The sequence below is a fragment of the Oryctolagus cuniculus genome, chromosome 13 (assembly GCF_051225735.1).
Source record: "Oryctolagus cuniculus isolate XC-2025 breed Fujian yellow rabbit chromosome 13, ASM5122573v1, whole genome shotgun sequence".
Classification (NCBI taxonomy): domain Eukaryota; kingdom Metazoa; phylum Chordata; class Mammalia; order Lagomorpha; family Leporidae; genus Oryctolagus; species Oryctolagus cuniculus.
Genome location: NC_142879.1, coordinates 62,496,666 through 62,511,848, shown reverse-complemented (window position 1 = coordinate 62,511,848; position 15,183 = coordinate 62,496,666). Strand labels below are relative to the sequence as shown.

Below are 15,183 nucleotides of genomic sequence, written 5' to 3'. Positions count from 1 at the left end.
AACTCTTAGCCTCTTTTGGGCAGCCTCACCACTATGAGAATGCAAGTCACCGATTCTCAGTATAGCTTCTCCTGTATTATGTCTCTTCTGTTTAGCAAGTATATAAAACACTTAGACATATACACATACAATATACATATATTGCTCATTACTTGTGTCTTCTCCCCTTTGTCTTTTTTGATGATGTTCAGTTCACTCGCTCTTTGGTTAGAGTTCTTTCTTGACTATATTCTTCCTATGGGTTAAAGAGGCAATCTAGTTTCTAAACCTATAGATATCTTTGAATATTTTTTTGTTCACTGTGACAGAAGTCCTTGAGTAGGGGCAAGATTCTTGTGCTGCAGTCTTGGCCTATTGTGGGCCAGCTTAGTATCACAGATGTGAGGCACATGTCAGTCTGTCCAATCCATTTTCCTTGATTAGTGACTCCCATCACCACCTTTTTGTTCAGAAGTTTGTAAGAATTCCTCCTTTTTCTGAGGTCCAGTAATTTTACAAAGGATGCCTGTAGGTGTCTTTCTACTTCAGTTCTACCTTCATTATTGATTATCAACTTGTAGATTTACATCTTTTGTCAACCGGACAATTGCTTTCAACTATCAGTGGACTTTTTCCTTATTTCTTTTTCTCTTTTAATAAGCTCATTTGCAGCATGTTATATCTTCTCAATATATCAGTCATTTCTCTTCCTATTCCTCTTATATTCACCTCTTTGTGTGCTTCTGTGTGTGTGTGTGTGTGTGTGTGTGTGTGTGTGTGTTTGACAGGTAGAGTTATAGAGAGAGACAGAGAGAAAGGTCTTGCTTCCATTGGTTCACCCCCCCAGTGTGGCCATGATGGCCGGCACGCTGTGCCAATCTGAAGCCAGGAGCCAGGTGCTTCCTCCCAGTCTCCCATGAGGGTGCAGGGCCCAGGTACTGGGGCCATCCTCCACTGCCCTCCCGGGCCACAACAGAGAGCTAGACTGAAAGAGGAGCAACTGGTACTAGAACCAGGTGCCCATATGGGATGCCAGCACCGCAGGAGGAGGATTAACCAAGTGAGCCACAGTGCTGGCTCCGTGTGTGTGTTTTGAAATGCTTCTTCCATTTGGACTTCATGCGAGTGATTTGGGACTCAACCATGGCCATACTATTCTTTAAGTACACCCTTAATTTGTTTGGCTATCACAGGGCATTAGTAACAGCCACCTTGACCATCCTTGAGAGCTTACTTTGTGTTTTGTGTGTAGTTCCTGTCTTATCCAGTAGCCTCTATCATCCCATGCCCATTTGTCAAGCATCTTTTCTCCTCTTGTTAGGTCGCTTTACAAATGTTGATTGACTTTCTCAGATTACTGAGGGCTTTGTCTGTTCAGGTGAATGAAGATTTACATAGATCATTTACTAGTCTAAGAGCAGACTCCAGTCCCAGGCCTTTGGAGCAGCCTCAACTCCTGCCTTGCCTCTTAGAAAGCAGGCAGTGCTGGGACATTAGCCTTGGGTTTGTAATGATTCTGCAGGCCCCTGGACTTTCCAGAACCCAGCTCTGCTGGTAATTAAGTGCTTGCAGCCCCAGCACTGCTTGGCTTGGGGGAGTCAAATAAACCCCAGCTGGAACTTAAAGGAGTGATGGGAGCGAGTTGGGGTATCTTTTTTCTGGAATTCCACTTTATTTTCCAATGTTACTATAACAAAATGGTCATGTGAAGAGAACTACACTCAATCAAGAGATTTAGGTTCAAGGCCTGCCTTTGCCACATGTGACCATGTGTACAATACTTAATTTTCTTGGGCTTCAGGGTCTTTTTTAAAAAAAATTTGGAGCACGGCAGACTATTGATCTCTAAAGTATTCTTCAGCTATGACTTTCTCAGTTTGCATGACATCCCAGTATTCTGAGGGTTCTACATCCTACGGCATTTAGAATGATGAAAGCTTAAATTTAATGGTGTCTAACTGTGTTATATGGATTTCTGGAGATTATATACAAGAGAACAGAGACTGATTCAAGATATGTTTAAGTTCTCATTTGAACAAAGAGATAAACTACTAAAGCAAGCTTGAAAAACAACATTATATTTGACATAATCCTCAGAATTAATTCTATCAAGTCTGATTTTCTTATTTCTCTTTGATTTTTTTATGTTTCCCCTTCACATTATATTTGGGCATTTTAGTGTTTCCAGTGGTTCTTTTGGGTTGACAGGATCAGAGCCCTACTCTCTTAGCATTGAATGATATGCAGTATGCTACCCCCAAAGCATATCCCTTTGACATATAGATTATTTTGAGGCAAAGGCAATTGATAAACAATAGATACAGAAAATACTCTTTAATTCCCTAACTGAATAAAAATAGAGTATAATTTCCCCTGTTGTAAAGGAAGTTTACATTTATAGTGGAATTTGCCCTTGCAAAATGTTTCTCCATACTCAGAAGAGCTACTTCTGGAGACAACTCTACCACCAAGAGGCTCTTGTCTGCATAACAAGATATCCCATGTACCCAGTGTTTCTTCCCCTCATATCCCATTAGTTGGTTTTCCTGCCCAGAGTCTCCAAACCCCCTTTTAACTATTTTCCTAAGATGATATACAAGGGGGCCAGCATTGTGGCATAGAGGGTAAAGTCACATGCCTGAAGCACTGGCATCACATATGAGCTCCAGTTCAAATTCCAGCTGCTCCACTTTCATTCCAGCTCTCTGCAATGGCCTGGGAAAGCAGTAGAGGATGGCCCAAGTCCTTGGGCCCCTGCACCTATGTGAGTGACGTGGAAGAAGCTCCTGGCTTCAGATTGGCCCAGCTCTGGCCATTGCTGCCATTTGGGAAATGAACCAGCGAATGGAAGACCTCTCTCTCTCTCTACACCTCTCTCTCTACACCTCTCTCTCTCTCTACTTCTCTCTCTCTACCTCTCTACCTCTCTGTAACTCTGCCTTTCAAAGTAAATACATACATCTTAAAAAAAAAAACCTTCAGTTTCACTTCTTTCTGAGGCTCCCATGCACACGTGTATATGTAGGTAATTAAAACTCGGGACTTCTGTTAATTTGTCTTTTATCCATTGGGTTTATGAGCCCAAATGTGAACCTCCAGCAGTAGAAGAAATGGTCTGTTTTCTCCCCTATGGGATCAAAAGTGCCTCCTATGTTAAACAGCCTCCTGAAAAGCTCCAAGGCCCGAAGCTGCATCTCTGCCTCCTGGCCTATAGCTTCCTCCCTGGGACTCTTCAGTCCATCATAAGGTTTTTACGGACTTCATCAAAAAAGAAAGAATTAGCTTAAAGTAGGTCAGCATGCCTGAGCCACTATCTTTGAGATGATTTATTTAAGTTTGAAATACTGGTTAACATTTTTCATCAGGAAGAGCAAGATTTCAAATTGCTGACGTATAAAAGCCAAGAGGCTTTTGTTATTCCTTTATTGAAAAAATGATGAGTGAATTTAATTTAGAAAGCACTAAACCTAGCTGCTGATCTCTACATAGAGCAAGTGTTTAATACCTTTGGAAGTTACTGCATTTTAAACGTCTTCGCAAAAATGATTAGGGAGATAACATGGTGAAAACAGGAGATTTAATAGAAGTTCAACCTCAAGCCCAAGCACAGAAGTTCTGCCCAAGCCCAGGTTCATCACAGCACTGGAATTAGAGTTTTAGGATTGTTTAGTGTAAGTAATCAGAACACACTAAAAAATAAAAAAAAGAACAATAGTCTGCCAGTTTCTGTAGGTCTCGAAGTTTCTATTTTCATTCATGTTTGAGAGTTCTGCTCTTCTTTGTTTTAAATTTCACAAACTAATGCAGTACAAGTCCGTAATTGACGCAGAGGCAGGAATGCAGAGTTAGATGATGTCTAGTGTTTCATATGTATTAAACATAGTCTGTAAACTAAGAGCAAATGTAAATGAAGTTGTTTTTAAAATACTGCCCCATGAACCACGGGGTCTCAGGAAACACATCAAGTATTTCTCTGTGAGAGGGGAAAATGCAGACTTCTGAGAACATGTGATGGACACAAGTCTGGGCTGTAGCATTCTAGGCCATGCAGACATCCCCAGGCCTTCCACAGCGTGTGACGGCAGCATAGTGCATTCTGGGAGAAGGGCTGAAGCTGAACATGAAGGTGTCTGTCTGTGAAGAGCTCCAAAGCCCTGTCACGTGGATTTTCTCTAGCATCATGAGTCTGAGTCTCTTACTATCCAAGCCCTCACGTCTGCCTGGATTCATAAGTTACATAGGCACTGTAGATGGGCATCCCCTTCTCTCCCTTCCTTCACTCTCCTTTTAGCAGAATTGTATAACTGTATGATTCGTTCAACATACCACACAGGAGTATCTGACATAGGGTGAGGCCGCCTCCAGGATTGGGTGGACACGAGTGATTGCGTTGCTGTTGAGGAGTTCTGGTTTGGGCAACCTTTATTTCTGCACTTAGTGCAACTAAAAGGAAGTCTCCATGCTTAACATGGGGGTAACTGCTACTCCATCCTCCAGCTCTCAGGGGCTGTGGACCTCTGACAGTGCCAGACAGCTCCAGGTCACAGCACACTTGGATCAGGCCAGACCTCCTGGCTGCTGTTGGCTGTCACCCTGCTACAGGCACACCAGCCCCCTCCTCCTCATACTCCAAAGCCTTGGAGTCTTGACTTTTAATGTTTCTCTTTTCTAAAACTGAATTTCAGGAGTCACTGCTTTGCATTCACATTTCCTCTGCTGTGTCTTCCTATTTACCACATCATTTCTTTTTCTTTTTAAAGATTTATTTATTTGAGGGGGAGGGGGGGAGTGGGAGAGTGTCTTCCATCTGCTGGTTCACTCCCAAAATAGCTGCAATGGCCGGAGCTGAGCCAATCCAAAGCCAAGAGCCAGGAGCTTCTTCCAGGTCTACCACGTGGACACGGGGGCCCAAGGAGTTGGGACACCTTCCACTGCTTCCCCAGGCACATGAACAGGGATCAGAAGCTGGATCAGTAGAGCAGCCAGGACAGGCATGCATATGGGATGCCAGTGCTGCAGGCCAGGGCTTTAAACCATTGTGCCACAGCACAGGCCCCACCACATCCTTTCTGTATAGTAAATGCCAATAGTTTCTTCTTATCAAAGTAAAATGAGACTTTGCCTCTTCTGTGCCTTTGAGAACAAAGCGTAATGGGCAGTCTGGTCCCTACAGGCGTTTGTGTTTATGGCCCAGTAGCAAAGAACTGGAAAATCAATGAAAGAAGACTAGTTCCCTTTTATAGGGAGAGAGAGTTCATAAAAAATCACAGAGGAGAATAAATCTGCTGACTTTCCAATCCACTCCTGTGGCATAATGTAGTGACTAGGGACTTCCATTAATCGGAGAATCCAGAAGACTAAAGCTCTAAAAATCATATACTTGTTAAAATTTTGTATGGAAAACCTTTATATTTTATTTCAGATATTTTTAGGCAGAATGTTGGTCAAATTCAGTAAGAGAAGTTTAAACAAGATAAAGTCAGGTAAATCACTGATTAGTAATCTTAATTCCCCCTTTAATAGCTAGTGCTCAAAGGATAGTTACTGTTAACTCCTTTAATCTCACAAAAGCCTCATGAAGGAAATATTAATGTGTGTTTTACAGAGGAAGAAATGGAAGATTAGTAAGATTAAGAAACATAGCTTGTAAATTGGAAAACCAGCTGGAATCCAGATCTCTTTGGACCCAAATGCAACTGTTTAATATTCTCCACTGCCTCTTCATGTGTAGATAACTATAGCTGTAAGAATAAAGGGGTGGATTTGCATTATAGCTTTGAATTTATTATTGTGATTGCTGAACCGTGCAGTACAAGGCAGAATAGTTAATGCATCTATTCTATATAAACACTTTGGAAAGAAGTTTATGAATCTTGAGTATCAGTTATGGAAGTACTTACCTTTTAAAGTGTGAATGCATGCTTTAAGTTTTAATGAGTTTACTTACAATTGTTTAAAATGGTATACATTGTAAGTCAGTATTTCTGATTTTCTTTGTTTCTGAATATTTTTCCCAGGGTCAGCGTCTTTTTGAAAAGTTGCTACAATTGACCTCTCAAGATATTGAAATCAAGCTAGTAAGTGATGTAACAGCTGACTCAAAGGTATTAGAAGCCTTGAAATTAAAGGGTAAGACCAAGGTTAATATGCTACTTTATCAACGGGCATTCTATTAAAATACCTTTAATTTTACTTAAGATAATACCACATTTTACTTGGTACACTTCTTATTTCTCCTTTGAAAAATAGCTCAATTATAGCTTTTAAATTAAGGAACTAATTAATTAGTGCTACTGGGATTTTAAAACTAGTATTTTTGCATATTAGTTTTTGCAAAGTAACCTAACCAGAAAATGACAATTAACTAGAAAGAAAAATTTTTCCTCTCAATGTTTAAGTGATATGATTTGAGTAACAGCTGGATCTTAGCAAACAGTGGATTTCTATTTTTATCTTTCTCCCCCAAAAAATCCTCCTCATGCTATGTATTTTTTGAAACAATATAGGCAGGTCTAGGAGTCTATTTAATACAGCCTGACTCACAAATTTTAAGGTAACTCCACAGACGAATTTCATTTATATTGCCATTTTGCTGTTTATGTCATAATCTGTTTAATATAGAGAATAATTCCAAAATAACTTGTTTTAAAAAAACTTTTACTGATGTATATTTACTTGAAAGGCGAACAAAGAGACAAACAGAAACAGAGATGTCTTCTGTCCCCTGGCTCACTCCTCAGATGCCCACAACAACCAGGGCTGGGCCAGGTTGAAGCCAAGTACTGGGAACTCCCATGTGTGGCAGAAACGCAAATACCTGAGCCATCACCTGCTGCCTAACAGGGTACACATCAGCGGGAAGCTGAATCAGAAGTGCAACCTAGACTTAAACACAAGTGCTGTGATATGGAATGAAGGCATCCCCAAGTGGTATTTTAACTGCTACCCTAAATGATCACCCCATGAAATAACTTTGATTTTGGCATAATCTTCTCCAACTGAACTGAATTCTCACTTCCAAATAGTTTTTAATGACTTATACAAATGTTTACCTGGAATTTACTATCTGAACTGGAAGGCTGTAACAAGGGTAGGCACGTGCGAACTAGTGAAATGTAGAAGCTTTGAATGGAAGAGAGGGTCCAGACATTGGCCTCATTGAGCTTTGGCGCTTTACCTGATGACTACATCTCATGTTTTTGTTGTTTAAACATACTGTGCCTTTTTCTTCTCATCTTGCCTATATTATTAAGTGAAAATACCTTCTACAAATAGGAGAGACTATGAAGCAAGTGAGGAAGTCCTAGTTGTTTTTCCTATTGAAGAAGAAAAGTTGGAAGTGACAAAGTGTATTGAAAGACGTAATCATGTAGAAGACATACGCTTGGCCACACACGTATCCATCACCCCGCAGAACATTGTTTTCTACACATAGGGAAGTAGAGAAAACTTAGGAGCTAACAGTGGGTCTGAAAACTCTTACAGCACAGTGTTTTTAGAAAAGCCAGAAAATGCCTGCTTCAGAGGATTGGTAAATACAGTCCCCAGGGCTTAAATATGTATTTTTATTTTTCCCGTTTAAAAATGTGAAACTGGGTTCCTACTACCTGAGAATTCATTATCCAGCATATTTTCAAGAATACATTACTGTAGTCAACTGAAGGTGACTATATTTGCAAGTGATTTTTTTCATGGAGCCTTCTTACATCTGCTTTGAGTTTGATTTGAAAAGGCAGATGAGTTAGGAATAAGGTAGGGAACCTGAGAATTATATTATTTATTGACTGTAAATCTATGAGCAATAGTCCATGATCAATCTTGTGAACTCAACCAAAACTTAAAACTAGGGGGTATTAAAGGACATAGTAGACTTTATTAGGTGTTGCTGCATATTTGTTTACTCTAAACAGATAATATACTCTAGCTTTTAAATTTAAGGGTAAAATCCTGGTTTGCATTTCTATTATGAACAGTGAATTAAAGCTTAGTTATAGTCATTGATAGAGAAAAGGAAGTATTTACATTTCTAAGCTCGCACAATGCAATCACATAAATACCTATATACTACTACACCTTAATCTGTTGATAATAAGAGTTCTTACTAAAATTAGAAATCAAATGATTTTTCCTTTCCTTTAGTAGAGCAGTAAACAGGTCTTTCATTTCACATTGCTATTTCCTATTTATCTATAGTAGGCTTATCTGGCTTTTAGTAATACACATAATATGAACTGTATACACAAGTATAGAAACCTTTACAATACAGTTATTACATTTATCTAGTCTCATCCTTTGGAATAAATGTATTAAATGATAACAGTGTTTATTTTTAAAGATTTTACTTATTTATTTGAGAGGTAGATTTATAGACCGAGTGAGGGAAAGGCAGAGAGAAAGATCTTCAATCCACTGGTTCACTCCCCAAATGGCTGCAGCAGCTGGAGCTGGGCCTATCTGGAGCCAGGAGCTTCTTCCAGGTCTCCCCACGTGGGTTCAGGGGCCAAGCATTTGGGCCATCTTCCACTGCTTTTCCAGGCCATAGCAGAGAGCTGGATTGGAAGAGGAGCAGCTGAGATAGGAACCAGTACCTGTATGGGATGCTGGCACCACAGGTGGAGGTTTAGCATACTAAGCCACAGCACTGGCCCTGACAGCAGTGCTGTTTATAAATAATATTTTATGGCACTCTTTTAGGTCTGTGTTTGAATACCTGGCTTAAGGTATTTAAGCTTATTTACATTGTCATTTAAATTTTTAGGGGAAATTATAGCTTTTTACTAAAATTCCAGAAGTTTTATCTAAAAATAATACACAAAAAATAAGTAGCAGTAAAACTTGAGAGAATTACTGAATATTGAAGCTAATGGAATGCAATGTGAAAAATGGTAAAAGTGGAGCCTCCCAGTAGTTGGTAAGCATTTAGTGAAGATGTAGATCCAGCAAGGGCTCAGCAGGCTAGAGATATGAGGTAGTTAGCTCAGGGCCACAGAGCCCTTTGTGGCTGGGTGACGTTCCAGATCTCCTGTTTCTCCTTGATCCAGGTGTCAGAAAGGCAAACCTTGTTCCCAGATCTCAAAATGTGGCTTCAAGTTAGGATGCTTTGGAATACCAATTGCCATCTTTAAATCCAGAGGAATTAAAGAAGAGTTTTACTAACCGGTGTCCCTAATTTCACCTATGGTGCATCTCCACCAGTGCGCTCCATGAACATCTCAGCATGATGTATGGACTTAGCTTGTTTTCTTCCTCTCCCCAACAACAGCAGCAACAGCTGTCCCTTTCCCTGAATAGCTATCTGCCCAGTCACTCATGTCAGAAACCAAACTCCAACCTTCACTCTTTACATCTGCCCCTCCATCTTGCTCACTCTTAGGTATCACGCAAGATATCCACTGCCCTATTGCAGGTCTTTAATACTTGATTCAAGCCATATCACCATCCACTCCCATCGTCTGATCTCCACACACTAATAAAGAGATCTACAAAGTATTTATTACCAACTAACACCACCACCTAAATCATGTATGTGTGTGAGTGTGCCTGATGAGTATCGTATATGCAATGAATGGCAATACCCAATTGGCTTACGGTTTTCACCATGAAAGGTTTTTGTATCTTATCAAATGCTTTCTGTGCATCTATTGAGATAATCACATAGTTCTTTTCCTCAATTAGCTAATGTGATGTTTCACATTGATTGATTTGCAAAGATTGAACCATCCCTGCATACCAGGGATAAATCCCATTTGGTCTAGGTGGTTGATCTTTCTGATGTGTTGTTGGATTAGATTGGCTAATATTTTGTTGAGGATTTTTGTGTCCATGTTCATCAAGGAAATTGGTCAATAGTTCTGTTTCTCTGTTATCTTTTTATGGCTTAGAAATTAAGGTGATGCTGACTTCATAGAAGGAGTTTGGGAGGATTCCCTCCATTTCAATTGTTTTGAATAGCTTGTAAAAAGAATTGAAATTAGTTCTCCTCCAAGGCGACCAATGCCCTGGCACTAGACCTAGTGGGTGCAATATTCATCTGTGCTGCCATAAGAACCACACAAAAAAATCTGTGTGGTCCTCAGTGTGAGCTCGGATCTTGTTGTAATAACCCACCCCAGGCTGTCAGGGAGCTCTGTGCATGTGGAGCTGCTCACAGTGACTGTGCAGAGACCAAGCTACACCCTGCACCCTGTCATACAGTCCCAGTGTTCCCACAGCCTCAGCACAACAGGATTCCACAGTCATGGGATGCCAATGATCCACTCTACCCAGCTAGTCTGTCGTATCCACAGAGAAGTGGAGATGCTCCCAGAGCCAGCTGCCCATGGGCGCTATGCCAAGGCAGTTTGAGCCCAGAGCCCATGATGTGTTGGGAGACTGGGAGTATCTCACAATCCTACATGGGTATCAAGCCCCCATCAATTTTCCCAGCCAGACTCTGGCATCTCCTCTCAGCTGGTTGCTGGACATGCAGACATGAGCTGGCACAGCTGTTACATATGTTCAAAATGGCACCCCTTTCTTTCCTCTAGATTGTCAAGATACCCTGTCCTCTACAGGGTTCTAGGCCGAGCTCACACCAGGCTCGCCTGACAGCTGCATTACCAGTGTCTTTGTTGCAGCCTGGTCTCGCCTCAGTCTCCAAAGCTGGCACTCAGACTCTCAGCTGCTAGGGTCCGGAGTTGTGTCTGTGCTTCTGCTGTGTGTCCACACCCTCCACATAGATCCACATGGCTTCCTTCTGTTGAATTTCCACTGCAGTTTTCTCTCTCTCTCTTGCTTGAGATTGCACTCTCCCTGTACCTTTAAAAGCAAAACAAAACAAAACTGTCGTCTCCTAACCTAGAGCAGGAAGCTCCCTTCCTATTCCACCATCTTGGAATTTCCTATTAAGTGTTCTTCTGCATGCCATTTTGCTGTTTTCATATAAAAATTTATGTTGCCTGTGTACCCAGGGCTAGAATTGCTGACATCACATAGGCTGTATCATACAGGCTTCCGTAAGCAATATATGAACTTTGCATTTTGGATTTGACTCATACCCTCACAGAATTTGGCACTCTTTTTTTGTGTATGTTTGGCTGTTCTGGTGACTTTGTATCATATTGTCCCTTTAGTTTTCATTTCCCTGACAGCTCCTCATGATGTTCTTGATGTTGAGTGTATTTTATGTGTATTTACCATATCCTCTTTGGTAAGGTGGCCATTCAAGTATTTTGACCATTGGTATTTTATGTTTTTTGTCTTATTGGACCATTATTAATATTCTGAATTTGAATCCTTTGTCATGTATATGTGTGTGTATATATATGTATATATATATATCACATCTCCCATGTGAGACTTGTCTTTTAACTGTTCTAATTAAGTTTCTAGATAAATAGAAGTTCTTAATTTTAATAAAATCTGATTTATTATTTATTTTTGTGCCTATTGCATCCTGTATAAAAGATATTTGTCATTATAAGGCCATGATAATAGTTTCATTTCTTCTGTATGCTATATTATTTTATCTTTCAGATTTCAGTTTGTTTAGGTCTGGACTTAATTTTTATGTTTGATAGCAAGATGAAGATAAAATTTCTTTAATTATTCTTGGATCTTGTTTTAAATTTCAGTACTCTGTCACAAAACTGCTTAAATTTTTGTTAGTTTTATTCACTCTGTAGGTAAACATAGAAAATATTGACTCACTCTCTTCTTGAAATGGGAGGTTACAATATTCCCTCTTAGTACTAGTTTAGCTGCATCTCTTAACCTGTTACTATGACATAAATTTCTAACTTATTTTTAGTGTAAGAAAATATTCTGATTTCTACGGCAATTTCTGCTTTGAACCGTGGGCTACGTGAAAATCCATCCTTGATTTCCATTTGGATCAATATTTGATCAACATTTGGGGGATTGTTCTGTTTTAATATTTTTACTTTGGTCACAAAATGTACTCTAAGATTTCAGCCATTTGAAATTCATAGAATATTACTTTGTAATTTTAGTTTGTAGAAATAGATTTGCATTACAAATCTTGAGACTTCTTAATGCCTTTTTGCAGCTTTACATTTTTGTGTTTGCATTTATCGGCTCTTATGGTAGTCTCATCCAGAGAGTTACTCTAAAAACCATTTCATCAGAGCTGAAAGTAGAAATATTGAAATGATTTTCAATCAGCTAATGTGTGATCTTGGGTGGTAGGCCTTAAAGTCAAGCTAAATAAGATGTAGTGTTGTTGTTGAAATTCTCTGCTTCCTTCATCCTATCCATTTTCAAGGAGGGTGTTCCATCTGCTGCCCCCATTTGGCTCACTAAGAGTAATGGTGACAATTCTTTCAAGTCTTGCTCTCCAGTTCACACCGCCCAGTAAATGCCTGTATACCTCACTCCTCGCCAAACCTGGCACAGGTAACGTCACAGTGGTATTATTGAATATCTTATACTACTAATAACATTTTAGTTTCTGATTAAATATGTTAGTTATATTATTTATCAATAATACCTGTTTTTGCATTTTAGAGTTGTTGTTGCAATAAAGCGTATAATTAAGAATTATTTTTGTCTGTAAAAACATAGTAATTCTATGTATTTTCTATAATATGACTAGTATTTAAGGCCCCAGTAGTCTATCAAAAATTTAAAAAAAAATGTGAAGTCAGAAAATATACAATTCTTTTGGGAAAAACCAAACTTTTATTTATTCATGGCTGGATAATAATCCTTTCATAGAATGACTAGTATAATAAAGTATAAACAATTTAGAATCAGTGGCCTAAATGTGATGTCCACGTTCCTTAGAAAAAGCATTTAAAAACACTCAGGTTCCCTCTTCATTCTGATCCACACTATTTACTGTCAATGATGTTCCAAATATTTGAAAGCCAGCTATGATTTCCCAAATATAACATTCTGTTTCTGGGCTCTGTCTCCTGGAATATGTGTTTCCCTGTGTCTGGAATACTCCCTTTCCTCTTTGTCAATTTGTAAGTATGTTTTCATCCTTCAAAGTCCACATTTTTTTTTCTATTTTATTTTATTTTTTTTAACTTTTATTTAATGAATATAAATTTCCAAAGTATGATTTATGGATTACAATGGCTTCCCCCCCATACCGTCCCTCCCACCCACAACCCTCCCCTTTCCCACTCCCTCTCCCCTTCCATTCACATCAAGATTCATTTTCGATTATCTTAATATACAGAAGATCAGCTTAGTATACATTAAGTAAGGATTTCAACAGTTTGCTCACACACAGAAACATAAAGTGAAAAATAATAGATGATTTTTTTTAAATGATGATGAAATCAGAGCAGACCTATTGTCATGTTTAATCCCAGTGAGAGTCAAGTTGGGAATTGATAATTTCTTTTTTTTTTTTTTTTTTTTTACAGAGGATCAGTTTAGTATGCATTAAGTAAAGATTTCAACAGTTTGCACCCCCATAGAAACACAAAGTGAAATATATTGTTTGAGTACTTGTTATAGCATTAAATCTCAATGCACAGCACATTAAGGACAGAGATCCTACATGAGGAGTAAGTACACAGTGACTCCTGTTGTTGACTTTACAAATTGACACTCCTGTCTATGGCATCAGTAATCTCCCTATGCTCCAGTCATGAGTTTCCAAGGCTATGGAAGCCCTCTGAGTTCTCCGACTGTTAATGAACAACTTAATACATTATCCCTCTTAGTAGTTTTTTTATCTGTTCTACTTAATATGACTGGTTTAGTTCTGTAATTAATACACAGTTATTCTTAAGTGTTGAAAATTAACTGAAATGTGATCCCTGTTAAACATAAGAGTGGGAATAAGAGAGGGAAGAGATGTATAATTTGGGACATGCTCAAGCTGACTTGCCCCAAATGGTAGAGTTAGAAACATACCAGGGGATTCCAATTCAATCCCATCAAGGTGGCATGTACCAATGCCATCTCACTATTCCAAGTGATCAATTTCAGTTCACAATTGATCATAATGAAAGGACTAAGAGTCAAAGGGAGCACATAAACAAGTCTAGTACCTGCTAACACTAACCGATAGAATAAATAAAGGGGAGAGTGATCCAACATGGGAAGTGAGATACTCAGCAGACTCATAGAATGGCAGATGTCCTAAATAGCACTCTGGCCTCAGAATCAGCCCTAAAGGCATTCGGATCTGGCTGAAAAGCCCATGAGAGTATTTCAGGCACGGAAAGCCACGACACTCTGGCAAAAGATCTCTGTGAGTGAGATCCCAGTGGAAAGAACAGGTCTTCAAAGAAGGAGGTACCTTTCTCTGAAGGGAGGAGAGAACCTCCACTTTGACTATGACCTTGTCTAAACAAAGTCCACATTTTAAAAATAAATTTTAAAGAGATTTATTTATTTATTTATTTGAAAGTCAGAATTACACAAAGAGAAGGAGAGGCAGAGAGAAAGAGAGACAATCTTGCATCCACTAGTTCACTCCCCAGATGGCTGCAACGGCAGGAGTGGTGCCGATCCGAAGCCAGGAGCTTCTTCCAGGCCTCCTATGCTGGTGCAGGGGCCCAAGGACTTGAGCCATCTTTTGCTGCTTTCCCAGGCCATAGCAGAGAGCTGGATTGGAAGTGGAGCACCTGGGACTCGAACTGGGGCCCATATGGGATGCTGGCTCTGCAGGTGGTGGCTTTATCTGCTATGCCACAGTGCTGTCCCTCCCCCCCCCCTTTTTTTTTTTGACAGGCAGAGTGGACAGTGCGAGAGAGAAAGGTCTTCCTTTTTGCCGTTGGTTCACCCTCCAATGGCCGCCGTGGCCGGCATGCTGTGGCCGGTGCATCGCGCTGATCCGAAGCCAGGAGCCAGGTGCTTCTCCTGGTCTCCCATGCAGGTGTAGGGCCCAAGGACCTGGGCCATCCTCCACTTCACTCCTGGGCCATAGCAGAGAGCTGGCCTGGAAGAAGGGCAACCGGGACAGAATCTGGCGCCCCGACCGGGATTAGAACCCGGTGTGCCGGCGCCGCAAGGTGGAGGATTAGCCTAGTGAGCCGCGGTGCTGGCTCTTTTTTTTTTAAGATTTTTAAAATTTATTTGAAAGGCAAAATTACACAGAGGAGAGGCAGAGAGGGAGAGAGAGGAAAGAGGTGTCTTCCCTCTGTTGGTTCACTCCCCAAGTGGCCACAATGGGAAGAGCTGCACCAGTCCAAAAAGCCAGGGGCCAGGAACCTCCTCTGGCTCTCCCATGCAGTGCAGTGC

The 15,183-nt window shown here is 40.2% G+C and overlaps 1 protein-coding gene across 6 annotated transcripts in view; it reads left to right on the top strand.

Annotated features, from left to right (window-relative positions):
* The window catches only part of PLD5 (phospholipase D family member 5), a 410,403-nt gene that overhangs the window by 223,387 nt on the left and 171,833 nt on the right, over positions 1–15,183 (top strand). For all 6 annotated transcript variants that reach the window (XM_051820761.3, XM_070055590.2, XM_070055589.2 and 3 more), the window contains one exon: positions 5,997–6,108. In XM_051820761.3, coding sequence (XP_051676721.1) covers positions 5,997–6,108 — 112 coding nt within the window. The remainder of the gene's footprint in view (positions 1–5,996; positions 6,109–15,183) is intronic.